The 20,640-nt window shown below is 39.5% G+C and overlaps 1 protein-coding gene across 1 annotated transcript; it reads left to right on the top strand.

The window, feature by feature from the left end:
* Positions 1–607: 607 nt before the first annotated feature.
* ptpmt1 (protein tyrosine phosphatase mitochondrial 1) lies at positions 608–6,025 on the top strand. The gene is made up of 4 exons (XM_015953958.3): positions 608–1,315; positions 3,160–3,240; positions 4,678–4,869; positions 5,696–6,025. The coding sequence occupies exons 1-4, from the start codon at positions 1,169–1,171 to the stop codon at positions 5,822–5,824; spliced, it is 549 nt and encodes a 182-aa protein (XP_015809444.1). The 5' UTR covers positions 608–1,168; the 3' UTR covers positions 5,825–6,025.
* The last annotated feature ends 14,615 nt before the right edge of the window (positions 6,026–20,640 follow it).

Below are 20,640 nucleotides of genomic sequence, written 5' to 3'. Positions count from 1 at the left end.
TTGCGCATGTGTTTTTTTTTTCCTCTGTTGACAGCGTGGCTTTCTGAAGTTATGCAATTGGTGTTATAGGCCAAATGTATTATAGTACTCTGCACTTTTAAATTAAAAATATATATATATTGCAACATGTGTATTTTTTACACAGACTAACACTGGTCCTTTCAAATCAGTTGTTTTTTGTTTTATTGCGTGTACTTATTTGTGTATATAAGTTGTACCTCCTTTTTATAGATCTTTAGGACCATCAAGACTGTTATCTTCATGGTGAATTTATTTTTACTATGATGGATTTGGAAAAAAAACTTATGAAATAAAAACAGTTTGCTTTTTAACTGTCTGTATGGGAACACTGTGTTAAATTTATGCTTGTCCCTTTTTTTTTTTTTTAAGGTTGCTGTGCAGATTCTGTTTTATCTGGGTTTTTACGGAAACCTCTTTCTTGGCTTCAAGAAAAGATGTTTGAGTTTATTTTCTCTACCCTTTGAAAACTTGGTCAAATAAATCAAACTTTAATATTAAGCCAACACTGGCTCATCCTTCGAGATGTGTGTGATGTAGTAGATGTCCTTTTACAACATTAGTCTTATAAGCTGTTTCACCTCTGGTCAAAAGACTGGAAGAAGTCTTTTGAAGGAGTATAACAAATAAGTTTTTATAACTTCTAGTTTCTAAACTCAAGTGTTTGACTTTTCATGCTTGGAAAAAATTAAAAGACTCAAAGGTATTTAGTTTTTCATTAATTGTCATTAGTGCTGCTTTTGAAACTTGTCACGACTAATGAAGATCCTGATGTATTTTTGAGCAACCCAGGTTGTTTGGTGGTTACAGGTGGTGATGCTGCAACCATATCTCACAACTTCAAAGTCGTTTTTTAAATGACCCATGTGTTGCTATTTATGAAGGCAAAAAGTAAAAATACCGATTTATATATGAATATCTAGTTAATAAATTAAAAAATCCAGGTATTTATATATATTAGATTGCTTTAATTTGAAGGGTTCCTTCCGGAAGTTGGACAGATCTCGCCGGAAATGGAACTAGAACCAGAGGCATGTATGTTGGCCGTAGTCTGCCAACCGTACTTTGACAGCAAGAACGTAACCCTTCGTTCTCGCAATGAAACGTTGACCGTGTCCAGAAGACATTTGTTGCTACCGAAAGTTTCACCATGTCCGGAGCGTTTGCAAGGCTGCTATTCTACCCAACTTTAGCCTACAATGTTGCCATGGAGAAGGTGTCCTCGAGGCGATGGTTCGACCGGGTGGACGAAACGGTCATCCTGGGAGCGCTTCCGTTCAGATCCATGACCAAACAGGTCAGAGAGCCACTAGTAAACTGAGTTTTATACTTCTGTAGGGTTAAAATACAACACCTAATTCTGTTTATAGGCAAAAATCACTTATGGGGCTAGATGCAGGGGCGTTAATACCATTTCATTTTGAGGAGCATGCTAAACGGTAATTTTTCAGAGTAATTTTTGGAGGTCAAAAGATGGCTGTCTCCTGCTGTTTTGCAGCTTGCACGGTGGGCCTCCATCATGAGAAACCAGCCGTCAGAATATCGGTAAACAAAACTGAGTAGGACTCCAAATCCTGTAATTTTCTACTCCCTTCCCTCCAACTAACTTCTGTTTCCTGGAAAAGCTTTAACCCCCAAAGAGATCAACTCAAAAGGCATATACTAGAGACCAGATGTGTAGAAAAATGAGTGAACTTGATCTTTCAATAATGTTCCAAAAAGTACTACAACATATCTGGAACCTTTCACAAAAAAGACACCATGTAAAAATAAAATATTACTAAGTCACACAATGCAGAAGCTATTATAAAATCAACAAATTTTATATCAAAATAATATTGAATATGAAAAATATTTGCATAAGTTTATAGAACAATCCTGACTAAATTATAAAAAGCTGTTAAATTATTTTCTGTAGTCTGTCACTGAAAAACAATGGTCTGAAACAGCTTTTAACATTTAAGAACTATCTCTAAACTGTGAAGGTTGGTGTCAAAACATGAACTTGAAACGGTTATCCATGCCTTTATCTCCTCCCGTCTAGATCACTGTAACACACTTTTCACATGTTTTAACAAAGAAGCCCTTGACCGCCTTCAGTTTGTCCAGAACTCTGCAGTGATGCTTCTAACTGGAGCCAACAGAAGAGCTCACATTACTCCTATTCTAATGTCTCTGCACTGGTTGTAGCCTAGTGAACTAGACCCAAAATTTGCTCTGCAAAGTTTGGTCTAGGAACGCTCCATTGGAACCTTTGCAGCCCCTAGCAGCGTTCTGGCTGGCCGATCACAGCTCTCTATAGGGGTTTCAAACCGATAGAGTGATGTGATTGGTCCACAATGGTGATATCAGCGTGCTTAGTTCACAAACTAAACTGTCAATTGGTACTTGTACTATGCTGTATAGGTTGATCATTTATATAATTGAAAAAACACAACAGAGCTGAAACATCAAATGTAATTCACTGGAACTTTACCATAAAACACTGAACAAAGATCAAGTGTGTTTCCTTAACTTTAGGCTTATCTGCGAGACGTCAGGATGTTTTAGCTCACAGCCAGACGTCTTTGCTGCCTTGACAGTATCCGTGACTCTTATGTAGAATCTGTAACTCAGACAGAATGCAGTTTGACTTGTTCAATGCTACATTTGAAAAAGAAAGTAAACTTTGTAACCTTAGTACTGCATGAGATGTGCCTTCAGAGATGTGCAAAGTCACCACCTATATCAGGTTTAAGCACTGTAGGTAACAAAGTTTAAAAAATAGTTATTATACAACCTCCAAGCTTATTAAGAACGTGTACTGAACTACTCAGGACACCATCAAGATACATGCTAAAGAGAGAAAGACAAATATTAGAAAAGCTAAACCCAAATCATAAAAAACAGATCACGAGCAATTTAGGATTGTGGACTTTGGCAAACATTTAAGATTTTTGCATCATATTTCATTTAGCTGAATAAAACCATGTTTCACTCTGCTAATTCAAAACCTCCATCTTGAGGGAAAAGACTGAAATCCTCCACAGCTTGAAATCCATCTAAATGGGATCAGAAATAAAAACTTCTGGTTGTCTTTTTTTCCATAATTTTGATTTAGATTTCTAGAACTGACTGTGTTGACGGTTTTTTGTGTTGCAGCTGGTGGAATCAGAAAATGTTCGAGGGGTTATTACCATGAATGAGGAGTATGAAACCAAGTATTTCTGCAACTCATCTGAGGTGAGTGTGATTTATTTAAGTCGGGGGTCGGCAACCCGCGGCTCTGCAGTCACATGCGGCTCTTCCATCCATCTGATGCAGCTCTCTGTGCTTGTAAAATAATGAATGGATATTTAAATAAAATGCTTTATATTTTACTGCATTAATTTTTCATCTGTATGCCAATTCTAAATGTAAAGATTGTCTGCGTAAACCTGAACAGGTCCAACCCGGTCTACTGTGTGACCGGGTTGACGCGTCACGCTTGTGCGTAATCATATAGGTGCTTTCTGAGCTGAAGAGGATGTGAGATTCTGGGATTCTCCTCAGACAGACTCATGGATGTGTCGCCACATTGGAGACAGGAACAAGCGCTATTCAGCCAAAGTTTCATAATCAGGGAACATTTTCTAAGTGACAAGTCTCTCTGAGAGACAGGGTTTGGAAAATGCTCACTTCAGTCGGAGGAATCTTCCTGCATGCGCTATGGTTCTGTGACGCGCTCCAAGCCCCTCTCCACATCTTCAGCTCGCTGTGGACCGTGCGTACGCGCTGACCGTGAGCTGCGCTGAGCGGTGTCCAGCTCAGATGTTCAGAAGGAAATCTTTTCTTGAGTGATTTAGCTACATCTGCGATGTGCGTAGAATAAAATGTCAGTTCGTCTGCTTGTGTCGGGGTAATTCTTTCTATTCTTTCTCCGTCAAAATAAACGGCCAAATATGGGAACTATCTGTTTTCTTGTGAAAATAGATCAAATTTAACTTGATTAACACCAGAGCCAGGCGCACTGCGCCGTTATCTCTGTCACTGTAAATGAGGGAAAAACAAAATGATCGGATCCTTTTCTGACCTTCAACACCTACAAAGTTTAATTACAACAATCAAACGTGACAGAGCCTGGATTTGTATTCTGAACAGTCTAAACATGTTTTAAAAAGAAAAGTATGACAAAAGTGGCACCTGCTCAGTAAAACCACCAACAGGGTGAAAAATATCAAAATATTGTAGGCAGAGACGGGCTACAACTTCTGGATCCACTTTATATAAATCGTTTTATTGATTATCGTCTCACGAAAGATAGCTTTGACGTACACGAGCGACCAGTACCGGCTGCTGTCACCTGTTGTGAGCAGCTCTCTGCTGTCTGAGGGTAGGCCCCGCCCACAACGCCGCGGCTGCTGCGGTGTTTTCTTTACTGTGGGAAACGGGTAATAATGGCTCTTTGATGGGAACAGGTTGCCGACCCCTGGTTTAAGTTAAGCTGAAGATACAAGCTAGTTATCATGTGATTTAGGGAGATAAACATGAACAACTTTGAAACATATTAGTTTTATTGGTCTACATATGTTTTGTAAGATTCTTAGAAAATATGTTTTTCTGTTTCTGAAAAATATGAATTAGCTACATTACTCGAGTCAGGAGTTAGTCGGCTCATTAGGTTGTGTTTTTCTGGAGCAGGAGTGGAAAGCTGCTGGTGTGGAGCAGCTGAGGCTGAGCACTGTGGACCTCACCGGCGTTCCCAGCCTGGAGAACCTCCACAAAGGCGTGGAGTTCACGATGCAGCACAGAGAGCAGGGAACCAGCGTGTATGTCCACTGCAAGGCAGGACGCTGCCGCAGCGCCACACTCGCTGCTGCGTACCTCATACGGGTCAGTACAGAACCATCAGGGGTCCGTAATAGGTTTTTAAATCCATTCTTAACAGCAGGAGTAATCAGATCAGAAAATTAGAGTAAACACGACAAGAGGAGGTTTTTAACCATCGTATAGGTATAGTTGATGTAAAGCTCCAGTCTTATTTTCATCTGATTAAATCCGCCTCTGAACTTTTAGTCACAGCCTGAATGTTGTATTTGTCTCTGCTGTGTCTTTAAAAGATGGTCTCTGGTCTTGATCCTGCGTGGTTAGTTACCTGATTTGAATGAATGGGCTATTAACAGGTTTCAGGAGAACGTGAGGAGATGCTGAAGAGGTGATCATGCAACCATCGAATCAGGTGTGATGGAGCAGGAAAGGAATAAAACCTGGAAAGTAACCTATGAAGACCAGGATAGGAGCCCATTAGTATCTAAATATCAGACAGAGAGTAAACATAGCTGGGAGACTGAGTCAGGTCATTAAAAATGTTTTTATTTAATTTTCTGATTTGACAAAAGCTGTTGTTGAATTACCCCTAAAATAAGGTTCCTATCTTACATAAAGAACAAAAAGAAACTTTACAAGTTCAAAAATATTATTTAGTAAACAAAATAATCGGCCAATGTCACTAACTGGGGTTTTTAATTAGTGATGATAAATCGTCTCCCATTCATGGCTTTTAGTGGTGGAAGGTTACAATACTAGATTACTGTCTATGTGTATGTATTTACCCGCCTAAGTTCCAAAGTCACTGCCTCCCAGGGCAAAACAAAACGTTACAATCGTTCATAAACCACACTAAAGAAATGACAGTTTTAATGGTGTGTTGTTCTTCCAGTTACACTGCTGGACTCCAGAGGAGGCATGTCAGAAGCTCGCATCAGTTCGACCGCACATCCTGGTGCGCTCGGCTCAGCTGGAAATGCTTCACAAATACTACGACGAGGTGTGTGTACGGTCCAGCTGAGGTTCTGGTGGTGTGGATTTGCAGCAGGGCTGTGGATTGGACCGTGCAGTGTTATCAAAAGAGCTGGAACCTGAACTGTGAGCCTCCATCAAAGCCACAGACACACAAAACACATCTACTGTAGGACAATCCTCTGTCACCATGTTCAGTTTGCTGAATTTATTATTTTAAAATAAAATTATGTCTTTTATAAAAAGCCAAGTATTTGTGGATTACTGAAAAGAAAAAAAAGAAGAAAAGAAAGAGAATTCGTACTTTTTCCCCAGAATTCCCTGTCAGAATTCCGAGGTTAAAAGTCAGAATTCTGAGAAAAAAGTAAGAATTCTTTCTTTTTTTTTCCTTGTCAGTGGCTCTAATCCTCTTCCGTACAGAGTAGAAATAAATAAATAAAGTCAATATTAATACCCCCCTCCCCCGGCTCTAGACGGTCGGCGAATTGTCCGCTCCCGACCCCGTGACCCCGTCTCACTCTTTGAAATGTTCAAAAGTTGGCAGCCCTGCTTCCTACAAATGCTCGGAAAAAAATAAATAGGCTACTTTGTGAAGGAATTAGGACATAATATATAATACAATATTATTCAATAATTACCACAAATCGCCAGGGGAAATGTGATTATATTCAATTTTTGTGATTTGTCCCACCATACGCTGTTCAAACCTATGGTTCAAACTGACGTACGGCGCCGGGATGTTTGGAACTACTGCGAGCTCCATGAACCATGTGACCGCGAGTCGGCGAGTTCAAAGCGTGTCACAACTCAGCTCTGCTCTACACTAGCTCCTTTAGCTTTTCTTTCTTTTAGGATTTCTTTCTACTTTTTGCTTAGCCATGTGCTGCAGCGCCTCCTTCTGGACAACAGCTAGAACTACATCAGCCTTGCTGCACATGGACACAAAATACAAGAAATATGAATGTGTTGTAAACACAGATTCGTAATGCCATTTGCATCATATTTGCTCCATGAGTTTCTGAGACTTCTATCTCATCAACATGATCGATATTTGCCTTAAAAACCTGTTTTATATAATCTGATACATGTTTTCTGCCCCTTACTGGATTATAATGCCAATACTGGCAGATCAAGTTTAGTTTTGATTATTTGATCATTTTGATCATTCCCAACATGGCTGCGCCTGGTAAACGATCCACTCACCCACCCATTGTGTCTGAACCCGCTTTGTCCGGGGGGGGGGGGTCTGGTGCCCATCTCCAGCGGTCAATGTACCCCGCCATGTAAAACTGTCTGCATCAAATTTGATACTGTATAAAATGTGCTTTTCCCTGAATTGTCATTTTTCTAATTTAATCTACATAAAACTTACTAAAATACAAACACATGCTACTTTGTTGACTTAATTAATCTAATTAATCACTGAAATCACATCTATACATTTAGAGTATTTCCACAATAACACTTCCTCTGAAATATCAATTTCCCTCTGGGATTAATAAAGTATTTTTGAACTGAACTGAATTGAATATTTTTTTTCCAACAATATCTTTATTTTATTTTATTATTTTTTTTTTGTTACATTTTAGCAACTAGCAAACATTCCAACACACTAAACACTACATGAACATATTCTCCTCTCAGACATCTAAAAGAAAAGAAAGAAAAACAAAACAGTCGATTTATCACTCCATTAAAGGCCTAAATTTGACATTATCTCAAAACAAATGTCATTGTCCTCAGTCCTCATCCTCCTCAGCTAATACAAATCCTTCTACAAAGTTCACAAACGGTCTCCATACCTTCTCAAAAACATCCAATTTCTTTTTCAGTATACATGTTATCCGCTCCATTGGCAAAACCACCATCATTTGTTTTATCCACTGTGTGATACTCGGCTCCCTTGTTCTTTTCCATTTTAAAGCAATTAATCTTTTTGCTTGTAACAGACCCATATCAATAAACATTCTGTCGCTTTTTGTGTACCTCATGTTTTCAGGATACAATCCCAAAATAAGAAAGCAGGGATCCAAAACAATCTCTTTGGATAGTATTTGTTTCATAGTTTGTGTTACTGCAATCCAAAAGGATCCTATCTTCCTGCAACCCCAAATGCAATGCCAAAAATCACCTTTCCCTTCATTGCATTTATTACAAATGTCTGGTATATTAGGGTTATACTTATTCAACTTTTCGGGAGTAACATATATTCGCATCAACCATTTGTATTGCAACAACCTTAGTCTAGAATTGATTGTTTGTTTATGAGCTTTTGTACAAACCAATTCCCATTGATCCCTGGTTATGTCCTTTTTTAAATCATTTTTCCAGGCGTTCATTCTTCCTAACGAATTTTCAGATGTTTTGGACCTAAGTAATTTATATATTTCTGATGTTGCCCCTTGTTTCAAACTGCTTTTACTTATTATTTCTTCCAGTTCTGATTTTGGTGGTTTGGTGCAGGTATTATTTTGATTTGCTCGAATGTAACTTCTAATTTGGAGATATTTGAAAAATTGCTTTCTATCAATATTATATTTATGTCTAAGCATATCAAAGGACATCATTTCTTGAGAGTCTGTTGGATATAAATCTTGGATTTTTTGAAGTCCTTTAATTGACCATTGTTTAAAAACTGTATCTTCTCTTCCTGGTCTGAAATTCTGATTTCCCCACATTGGTGTAAACTGTGACAATACAACAGGTTCATTCATATATATTTTTACACCATACAATACTTTGACCATGTTCTTCACCATTGGGTTTTTTGCCTTTCTAATCAAGTTTACTGCTGTGTCTGAGAAAAAATATAATGGTAATGGTGGATGCAAATTCATACTTTCCATCTCTGACCATTGCGGGGCGTTATTTAAGTCAAAATAGTATCTTATAGACCTTATTTGACATGCCCAGTAGTACCACTCAATATTTGGACACATGACACCACCCTCATTGTATGGTAGATGTAACAATGACAATCTTATCCTTGGTCTCCCATTTTGCCATAAAAAACCGAGAACAAGCTTTTTGATCCTGCTAAACCAATCCACAGGAGGTGGCAAGGGGATGTTCTGATACACATAAAGCACCTTTGGCAGTATACTCATTTTGTATATATTAATCCGACCCATTAAAGAAATTGGTAGAGATATACATCTGTCCACTATCTCTGTTATTTCTTTAGAAAGTCTTTCATAATTATTTTCCACAATCTCACTTAGTTTAGACGAAATCCGTATCCCTAAATACATAAAGTCCCTTACTGTCTTAAAATGGGATGTTACTGTGGGTGGGTTGTCCCTTTCTTCCTCATTTAGCAACATAACGGATGATTTAGATTTATTAATGACATATCCTGATATCTGACCAAACTCCCCTATCAATCTAAGCAGAGCAGGTATTGATTCCTTTATTTTTGAGAGATATACTATTACATCATCAGCGTACAACGAGATCCTATGTTCTACTTCATTCACCATAATTCCTGTCACCGATAAACTCGAACGTACGGCTATAGCAAAGGGTTCCATAGCTAATACAAACAACAATGGACTTATCGGTGAGCCTTGTGGACATCCCCGTTTCACCCTTATTGGTTCAGAGACATTTTTGTTTGTCAAGATTTCAGCAGTTGGATTTGAATGTAATAATTGTATCCATCTTCGAAACACATCTCCATACCCAAATCTAGTCAGAACATCAAAAAGATAGGGCCACTCGACCCTATTGAATGCTTTTTCGGCATCCAGCGAGAGTAAGGCGCTCTCTGACGAATTGTTTATTCCGTCTATAATGTTAAAGACTCTTCTTACGTTATGCAGACCTTGGCGTCCCAATATAAAGCCATTTTGATCTCTATGAATTACTGAGGGGAGAGTACCTTGCAAACGTGTAGCTAATATTTTACCTAACACCTTAATATCGGAATTGAGTAAACTTATCGGCCTCAAATTTTCACATTTATTACTCGGCTTTCCCGGCTTAGGTAGCAAAATGATTTGCGAACCCGTTACTGATTTAGGAAGACTTCCTTTGTGTAATGATTCCTGATACATTTCCAATAATGGTTTCACTAATTTACTTTTAAATTTTTTATAAAAATCAATTGGAAATCCATCTGGTCCCGCTTTTTTACCTGAACTCATACTGTTAATTGCCCTGCTTATTTCCCCTTCGGTGATTTCTGCATCTAATTGTTGTTTTAAGTCATCTGCAATAGTAGGAATATTTATTTTATCCAGAAACGCATTTCTGGAGGTTTGATCTGATCTATCCTGAGATTCATAAAGTTTTTCATAATAGTTTCTAAACGCCTTATTTATTTCCATCGGGTCTATTATCATTTCCCCTTTGCTGCTTACAATCGATGTTATATTTTTCTGCACTTCCAATTGTTTAATTTGCCATGCCAATATTTTTCCAGGTTTTTCTCCTTGTTCATAAAAAGACTGATTTAATCTCAAAATGTTCGAAGCCGCTCTATCTGCCGATTCTTTATTGTATTGTGCTTTTAGTATTAGCAATTTTTTCTCTGTTACTGGGTCTCTACTTTTGAATACTAGTTCCTCTAGAGTTTTAATTTCCTTTTCCATTTGCTGTCTTGTTTTACATTTTTCTTTAGATTTCGATGAAGTATATGCAATTATAACTCCCCGTAAACATGCCTTAAATGCCTCCCACCTAATACTAGCTGATGTTTGTGAACCATTTATAGTAAAATATTCATCTATTTCTTTTTCTACAAAAGTGAGGAATTCTTCATCATTCAGCCATTTCTGGTGTAAACACCATCTACGCTCCATTATTAAGTTTTTATGTGTATATATGATATTGCAGGGAGCATGGTCCGATAGTAATATACTGTCATATGAGCATGTCCTTATGTTTGATAGTAGGCTTGCTGATACTAAAAAATAGTCTATTCTGGAATATGTATTAAATGTTTTTGAATGGCAGGAAAAAATTATATCGTCAGGTTTTAACTGTCTCCAGATGTCAATCAACTGAAGTTCCTTCATGAAGTTAAGAATTGTTTTTCGGCTTTTGTTATGGGCCTGATCAGTCCCAGTTGGTCTATCCTTACAGGGATCCAGTACACAATTCCAATCCCCTCCTATGATGCATTTTCCTTGGAGTAATGAAATTGTGAGAAAAAGATTAGTAAAAAATGCATCATCATCTGTATTTGGTCCATATACATTAATTAAGTTAATGGTTTCTTGTATAAGTAATCCCTGGATGATCAAATACCTACCAAATTTATCTTTGATTACATTCTTAACCTGAAAAGGTACTGATTTATGTATTAATGTGATTACTCCCCGAGCATTGGATCTAAATGATGCTGCATACAACGAACCTTGCCACCTCCTGCCAACCTTAATATGTTCCTCCTCCAGCAAGTGCGTCTCCTGAAGAAAAATTATTTTAGCTTCCAGATCTTTCATTTTGGTCATTACTTGCTTAATCTTTTTAGTACTTTTTAAGCCTCTACAATTCCAAGAGGTACATTTAACTTCCAGTTCCTGAGTCATCACACCTCACATGCACTTCTAAATGCTTAAATTTGTCTGAGAGTACGAACAAAACGGAACACAAAACACGAACTTTAAGTGAACAAACCATACTTAAGAAAAAACACAAAAAACCCCACCCACCCATTTTCTGGGTAACCCACTCAAATGTTCCACTTCCAACTTTAACCATGTACAGATCCCCGTTTTAAGATCTGCTAACTTAAATGACTGGCATTATGCCTAGCTCTTCCCTGCTCCCTGTGTCCTTAATGAATCCTTAAGCTTTGCTAATATTCCACTGCCCCTTAATAATTAACTACTTTTTCACTGTCGTTAAACAAAATTGAATAAATTCAATAATTAAAAAAATAATAATCGTAATTAATAACTAAATAAATAAAAATGAAATGTAAAAAAAGTAGTATAATATAAAAGATTGAAAATTATCATTCTTCCTATCTAGTTAACTGTGCAGATTAAAAACAAAAAAACAAAAAAAAAACACAATAACACTTCCTCTGAAATATCAATTTCCCTCTGGGATTAATAAAGTATTTTTGAACTGAACTGAATTGAATATTAATGTGTATGCTACATTTACATTAATATCTAGTTTTTGGATTAAAAATAATACTAGAGGAAAAAGGTGAAAAAGAGAAAGTACTTTTAAAATATCAACATGATAATGGATGATAATACGAAGACAGAGTAGTTGACAGAAGATGATGAGAATGAACAATGGACTCCTCAGGATATGCACGAAAGTTCAGATAGCACAGATGAGGAAGACCATCAAGAATAAAGCAGGGATGCACCAGTGTGAAAACGTAGGCTTATATCAATATCCAATTTTATTTTGCAGTTAAATCCGATAACCATAATTGACAGATGTTACAGGAATATAAGTAGGGTGTTACGTGCCGTGCCCCTTTTTGGCCACAAGATGGCCCCAGCGGCTTCTGCCTCGCCCATCTCCCAGTGCCCAGCTGTTTACAATCAGCGTTAACCACTAGACAGCTGTTAAAAGCTGCTCTCCGGCCCTCAGTCAACGAGAAGGTACAGGGTAGTGTAAACTCTTAGGAGCTTATACTATTCTCTTCTCGTCTGCTCTTTTGATAATATTCGGTTTGCTCGCTAGTCTTTGGTATAAACTCTTTTGGAATTTGGATTTGAATTAATAGGATTTGACGGTTTGGCCTTGTTGACTTCGGACCGTATTTTGACTTTGACCTCGGATCTCCCCTTTTGTATAAATATTAATATTCTCGGTTGTTCATCCCCATCCCCTTCTGGGTTGGCGCTTTTCGTTATCTCCTTTTTGTATATATATATATATATATATATATATATATATATATATATATATATATCCTTTTGTTTTGTATATAGATTTTCTAACATCCTTTGTAAATATTCAATTTTTTTGTAATAAAATTCTTTATATTTTAGCGACGCAGCACTCTGCTTATTATTTAACCCACACACTACTTTTATTACTCCCCTCCTCATCTCTCCTAGAGAGCCGGGGACGTAATATAGGGATTTTAGAAAATAACAACACACTGAAATATTGCAATATTTAATGTTCAGTTATTAAATAGAAAATGCAGATTAAATATTTTTATTTAGGATTTACATGAAAACATTTACTTTATTTCTCTTGTGTGGTGCAACTGCTAGGTGGCAGCAGTTTTTACCACCTTCATTCTGATTGAACAATAAGATCTCGTGATAACATGGATTTGTTATTATTATTATATGTTATATTGTTATTATTTGTTATTATTGTTAAAACTATAAATAAGTTCCAATCAACAGTAAAATATGTAAAAGTCAGTCAAATCTAATAAAATATGAAAAATGAGGCGAATCTAAAAAAGGTTTAAAAGATGAAGGTGATGTGAAGGATTTAAAAAAAGAGAAAAAGATATTTTATTTTAACAAGGAAAGTTATCTGCCCAGATGGAGGCGCTGTAGGACAAACAGAGGTGCCAATAAAACAAACGAGCTGCTGTAAGGACTCCTACTTAGTGTTTGCGAGGTGACAATAGTTTAATGATGAATATAAAAGACTCGTTCTCACCGTTTTACTCAGGCTGAACTACAGCAACTATTCTCAGGTGCAATCTCACTACTGAGTAGTACAGGGGCTTTTGACCTGCTCTATCTCTGAGCTGGGCCAGTGCACCCATCTTTAGTGGACCTGGTGGTCCCGGACTCCTCCAGGAGCACCATATCAATACCCTACCTAGTGCAGACATCCGATCAACTTAGTCCACAGCAGCCCAGAACTCCTGGGGCCCCTTTTATCAACCGTACTTAGTTTACTCTCAGACCTATGCAGATTTCGTGTGTAGGAACTAATTTACGCATTGTGTGGTATTGAGCATTTTGTAGTCGTGCGTGGAAATGTTCCTAAGAAAACCTCAGACCATGCGTACAAACAGCTAGTGGTAGAACAAGGGAACCGCAACACCAAAGGTCTCAGCCATCCAAGCATGTTCCTCCTCCACAAATGATTTTACCCAATAAATAAAACAGCTGTGTCACATTATTGGTGCTAAAACACCTGTGACCGACAGGAATCTGACATTGTAGAATGGCTGATCTTGTGTTATTTTGTGATCACAATTTTTACTCTTCCCATTTTTAATCAGTTTTTAATTTAGTTTAATACATTTTTTTTCTTGTGAATCCTCATGATTTTGCATGAGACGTGGTATATAAAAGGTTGTTTCTTCTTCTTAATATTATTGTTATTGGAGGATTTTGCAGAATGTGATCTTTGGAGGAAATGCATCCTCCGTGAGCACACTGATCTGATTCCTGAATAAGATCCTTCCGGAGCTACGCTGTGATTTGGGACCCTTTGTGGAGTAACCTGGCCGTGGAACACTGGACCAGCTCCCTTTAGGGGGTCCTGGAGGGTGCGTGGGAGTTCGCCCAACAAATCTACATGTGTTTTGTGGATTTGGAGAAGGCGCTCGACCGTGTCCCTCTGGGCGCCCTGTGGGGGGTACTCTGGAAGTATGGGGTACCAGGCCCCTTGATGCAAGCTGTTAGGTCCCTACATGACCAGTGTCAGAGCTTGGTCCACATTGCCGGCAGTAAGTCGGCTTGGACTCTGCCAAGGCTGTCCTTTGTCACTGATTCTGTTCTTAACTTTTATGGACAGGATTTAGGAACAGCCATGGTGTTGAGGGGATCTGTTTTGGTGGTCAGAGGATCGGGTTTCTGCTTTTGCAGATGATGTGGTCCTGTTAGCTTCATCAGAACGTGATCTCCGGCTCTCGTTGGAGGGGTTCTCAGCTGAGTGTGAAGCAGCTGGGATGAGAATCAGCTCCAAAATAAGTTTTCTCCACGGTGTGTCTGGGCTCTTGCTTGAAGATGATAAGCTTGGTCATCCAGGAAGGGCCAGGAGTAGATCGGCTGCTCCTCCACATTGAGAGGAGCCAATTAAGGTGGACTCGGGCATCTGATTGTTTCTCCTGGACGCCTCCCTGGTGAGGTTTTCCAGGCACATCCAAACAGGGGATACCTAAAGGGAGACCCAGGACACGCTGGAGTCACTATGTCTCTCACCTGGCCAGAGAACGCCTTGGGATTTCCCCTGAAGAGCTGGCCCAAGTGGCTGGGGAGAGGGAAGTCTGGGCCTCCCTGCTTAGGTTGCTGCCCCCGCAGCCTGGCTCCTGATAAGCGAACAAAGATAGATGAATGGCAATTTAAAATGTGTTCAAATAAAAAGTTTTATTTTTATATTTTAAATATCTATAGTTACGGAAAGGTGACTGAATGTAACTTGTTTACATCATTGTTAAAATGGAACATACAGTATTTACTTTAATTGCTAGGTGGAAGCACTGCTGCTTCTCAGTGAGGTCACATGTTTGGACCCCTGATGTGGCTTTTCTGCATGACTTTAGCATCTTCTCTTCATGCATGTATGGCGTATGTCCAGGTTGCCTCACACAGACCAAAAACATGCATATTATGTTGATTGGAAGCTTTAAAGCATCACCTTAGGTGGACTCCACAGTAACAAGAAGTGTCAAACTGTAGCTTTCTTTGTTAGATTTTCAGATGGAAGTTTTTTTGTTTTCTGTAAGAACGTCTGAATTTTCTCTGAGTAATCAGGTTTCATCCCACAAACCAAAAACATGCAGACTTGTGTACTGGAGGATGAAATTGGCGCTGGGTGTGACTTGAGTGTTTCTGTCTTTACACACAGGAGGGTTCTTCCTGAGACTCTTCTCTGAGCTTTGCTTCCTGCCTTCTAATTGGTCGTCTCTACAGGTTGAACTCAACCAGCAGAAATGGACGTATTAAAGAAGTCGGGGCTCTTCTAGACCTGTTGGCTGCCATATTGCCTTTTTTATGTCTGTTTGGCTAGATTTGGGGTCAATCCTTTTATTTTTTTTTTTTTACTTTTTTCTTTGTTTTGTTGTCATTGTTGGGGTACGCTTTGGCGTTCTCTGAATGTTGAATATTTTCAGTGTTTTTAAAAAGAAAAAAAGAAAATTAATTTAAACACAAGTCATCTTCCGTGCAGAATAAACAAACCCTTTGCCCTCCCAGAACAGCCTTTACCACCGTTGGCTTCGACCTGTCCCAGTGTCCCAGTCACAGGTCAGAATTACTGAGAGGTACTAATATAAGATGACTGAGTGAAAGCAGAACCTAACTGAATAACAACTGATTCAAAAATAGCTAGGAATTGATTTTTCTTTTCCATTAAAACAAAAGACATACGATTGGTGAGTTTCTTAGTTCTTTTCTTTTGTTATTGAGATAAATGTTGTTCTGGGAATTTTCAGCCTCTATTAAAAAAGTTATCTTTCCTTTTATTGAAAGGTTCAGTTCAAAGCTACAAAAGAAAGCCTAATCCTTTTCAAACCTTACAGCTGCCAACTGTTTATGGACAGCCTGCTCAAGGAAGGGTTCTGGTCTTCCCAAACGTCTTCCATTTAAGCATACTGGAGGCCACTGGGCTCTTAGGAGCTTTTAGTGCAGCAGAGATGTTGTTGTAACCTTGGTCAGATCTGTTCCTTGCCACAATTCTGTCTCAGAGCTCTTCAGGCAGTTCCTTTGACCTCATGATTCTCAATTTCTCTGGCATGCATTGTGAGCTGTAGGTCTTATATAGACAGGTGTGTGGCTTTCCGAAGAAGAAGAAAAGATCTTTTCTATAGCGCCTCTCAAGATAAAAATCATGAGGTGCTTCACAAAAACAAAAAATGTAAAATATAAAAAATGTTTTAGAAAATGATTAAAAATATATTTAAATGAGCAAAAATAAACAATTGTGGTTAAAAATGTAGAGAAAGAGAGAGAGAGTCCAAGCAGCTTGGTGGCTGTAAACCAAAGGTCCCTTTGCAGAAGCGTGCTGCTGAGCTGCTGACGTCTGCCAGAGGAAATGAGGCAGCAGCTCTGGAGCTACGAGCTGTTGGAGTACAGCGGCTCGTCCGCATCACAGCTCACGTTCTGGACCACAGAGTAAACCGCAGCGCTGCCATCAGAGCTCCTGATGGGAAGGTCCGAGCTTTGGTTGGAGAATGTCACCTTTGCATAGGAGAGGTCACTGAGAAGATCTGCAGCCTGGAGGAAAACAAGAACAAACACGGAGAAGCTAGTTTTCACACCGACAGCCCAGACTGGTGCATCCTGTCATGTTTACCGTTTACATCAACCTCCTTCCTCCACCCACATCTCCTTTTCATCACAGGAAAACTAAAGAGAACATTTTACAGAATGCACAATCCTTGTTTCTCACCTTCTGCTGAGAGGAGGCAGCGGCGATGACGCTGTCGTTGGTTTCAGCAGCTGTTGGTTTGGAGAGTGAGACGCAGCTATGGACTGTGGAGATGTCCACAGGAAGAGGTCTTCTCAGCTCCTCGTCTTCTCTGATATCTTCATGAATACCATCGGGCTACACGTGAGGAGGAGGAGTCATAATGTGTGACTTATATGAGACAGTTTGACACACGGGTTCCTGAAACTCACCTCAGCAGCAGCAGTTTGCACGGGAGGATCTGAAAAACATCAGACAGAAATGATGCAACTGCTGAAGATCTGAGCTTTTTCAGATGAATTAAATTCTACTGGAGAACAACCGGACTGATGTTCCTGATTCTGAGTTCTCCTTAAATAAGCATCAAACGTCACAGCGGGATAAGCTACAGACTTCAGCAGCGGCTTTAGGTGTCTCGTGAATCCTAACCCACCGAACCTAAAACAGGAGTAATAAATGTGGGTTTGGTTGGATTTTTCTCACTTATAATAATTATCATTCTGGTTATTTCCTCTTGCAGTTTCTCAGCTGGTGCTTGAGACACAATGACCAGAACATGTCACTCATTCACCAACCCCCTGAACCAATGCGTGCGTGTGTGTATGTGTGCGTGTGTGTGTGTGTGTGTATGTGTGTGTGTCTGTTTGTGTGTGTGTGTGCATGTGTGTGTGTCTGTGTTTGTGTGTGCATGTGTGTGTGTGCGCGTGTGTGTGTGTGTGATCAGGACCGGAGATCCTGGTGCAGAAGAAGGAATATGTAAACAAAAATGATGTAAACAGAACATTTATGCAAAGAGCTTCCTAACTAATAACATAATGTCTGTTTGGACACACACCCATCTTTCAAACATCAACGCTGAGAGAAGATCACGTGACTTTTGCATCAGGAGCTTTCTAAGGTAACATTCTGCCCCGGGACCCCAATGAAACCCTGTAGATTATTTCAACACCACAGAAAAGTACCAGATCTTACTGTTTAAATCCTCTTCCACTCACGTTCATGCTTGGGGTATTTGCGGGACTGGTTACTTACTTTTCTGTGTTGGCCAGAGCTGAATCTGTGTTCTTCGGTGACCCCTCACAGCCTGAAATATGAAATAACCTAACAACAGCAACAATCTATACAAAGCATTGAGAAAATCCACCGACACTAAACATTTTTGTATGAAGTCTGAATATTTAAACTCACATTGAAAACAGTTTTATTTGCTGCTGAAAGAAACGGGCAGAAACCCACCGGGCTGAAGCAAGCTGAGCTGAGTTATGTGTAAGTCTGATTCTGGCCGCAGAGAAGGTCCGAAACAGAACGGCAGTGTAACGGAATGGAATGACTGTTTTCCACCTAAAAGTCATTTTTCCCCTCTCCTCTGACACAGAACTAGTCTGCATGAGATATGTTCTCAAGGTCTCATGCATTTGCGCTAAACTGCTTCCTTTCCAGTCCAAGAGAAGAATGAAGAAAGGACTCTCTCCTTTTAATAAATCAAAGAACTCTATTTTTAATAAAGCTAATCAAACAAAATGTTAGTCAATAATAAGATGTGACCAATCTGTGAAATCAAAATATTAATTACTTTATTAAAATCCTATAGAATATAATAAGTAATGTGACTTTAAATGTTTCCACTAGGACTGATCTCATGTAGCGTTAAGACATGACACATTACTTTTACTGATCCAATCAGAATCTGCCAGATCTGATGGAGGCGAACAACATTTCACACCACACCATTCTCCGTCTCATTTCACCTTAGTAACACCATACATTTAGTGTTAAAGTTAGTCTAGTTTTAATTTGTTTAGTAATAAATCTTTAAGCTTTTAAAACCTGACTCTCTTCTGTTGTCTCTGAGTTAATACGAAGTGGTTACATAATCCCTGCAATAAAAAGTTCCAATCATCTGGTTAAAAAGTACCCACAGATCCATAAGGTTGATTTCATATTTACTATGGAATCTTATGTCTTATGGCTCATGAGATAACATGTAAATTAATTCATTACAGCAGGAGGCAAACATAGTTCAAAACATGAAGCTTCATGTTCTCAAGTCTTCTTTCACCTGCTGTTCATCTAAACCGCTTCATCCTCACCGGGGTCAGCAGCTCATTTATGAAACGTTATGAAGCAGCAAGTAAAAACAAAAGGTCTTTATTTTAAAGAGCAGGGTCAGGAAATAACACATGTAACATAACAGGGACCAGGTCAGAACCAAGAGTCAACAAGAACACCTGGACTGAACCTGCTATAATACGGAGGAGAGGGATGAGACAGGGAACGGGTGTGGCAGTCACCTGAGGAGTGAGAGGTGCTACGAGACACAAGAGAACAAAAAAAAAAAATCATCCATCCATTTTCAGCCGTTCATCCAGAGTTGGGTCATGGGGGCAGCAGCCTAAGAACGGAGGACCAGACTTCCCTCTCCCAGCTGGGCCAGCTCCTCTGGGGGATTTCCAAGGAATTCCCGGCCAGGTGAGAGGCATATTCCCTCCAGCGTAGAGCCCTGCACGGGCCTAAAATCTGAGCCCGTGCCCGGCCCCGCCCGAGGGGGTGGAGCCCCAGCCCAACCCGGTCCGAAAAGGTTTTCAGGATTCTCTGGCCCGACCCGAGCCTGACTTTTTTTTTAACCAACTACATGAAAACTGTCATGTTCCTGGGAAGGTGTTTAACCCACGACATGAAGAACCATCACAGGACAAAGGCAGAAAGTTCAAACAATGATTTATTAAACCTAACTAAAAGTGTCCTGGAGATATCCAAGTGCGAAGTAGTCGGCAAGAGTCCAAAAGCCAGCAGGGAGGGCAGACGGTGTGACGGGGTGCGTCCAGGAGAGGGAGCCAGATGATGGCGGCAGAGGGCAAGTGGAGAAGGAGGAGAGGTGAACCTTGAGAGTGTAATCCAGGCGGGTTATGGTGACTTCCAGGTAGGTTCATCCATCAGTGGTTCAGCGATTCCAAGTATCCTGAAGATGAAACAAACTTGAGTCCAAACACCAAAATCCAAGCACAAAAAAAACCAGATAAATCCAAAACTGCGACAACACGAATGTCTGAGCATAGACCAAGCAAAACCTAGAACTGAGTGGCAAGATTCTACCGTGAGTAGTTAATCATCCAGCGATGTGAAGTGGTTCCCTCTCCTCTTAAATAGAGCTCTGCTGCGGTTGATTAGAGGATCTGCAGCTGCTGCTGATCGGTAATGCCCCGCAGCTGGTGAGTGCCCTCTCCTGGAATGACAATCTTACAAAGATGTTGTGGAGAAGAGGGAGTACTCACCCCGTCACACAACAAAAACAAAGTGCGTCAATCCTGACCAATGTGTTAAAAGTCGTGCAGGATCCGTTTAAATTGTTTTTCTCTCGTTTACCGTCACGGAGATAACGGCGCACTGGCTCTGGTGGTAATCAAGTTAAATTTAATCTCTTTCCAACAATTTTCACAAGAAAACAGAACAGTTAAAAGCAGGGCTTGTGTTGACCAGATAGTTCCCGTGTTCGACCGTTTATTTTGACGGAGAAAGAATAGAAAGAATTACCCCGACGCATGCAGACGAACTGACATTTTA

Source organism: Nothobranchius furzeri, chromosome 9, assembly GCF_043380555.1.
Source record: "Nothobranchius furzeri strain GRZ-AD chromosome 9, NfurGRZ-RIMD1, whole genome shotgun sequence".
Taxonomy (NCBI): Eukaryota; Metazoa; Chordata; class Actinopteri; order Cyprinodontiformes; family Nothobranchiidae; genus Nothobranchius; species Nothobranchius furzeri.
The sequence above is the reverse complement of the archived record's forward strand: the minus strand, read 5'-3'. Positions and strand labels throughout refer to the sequence as shown.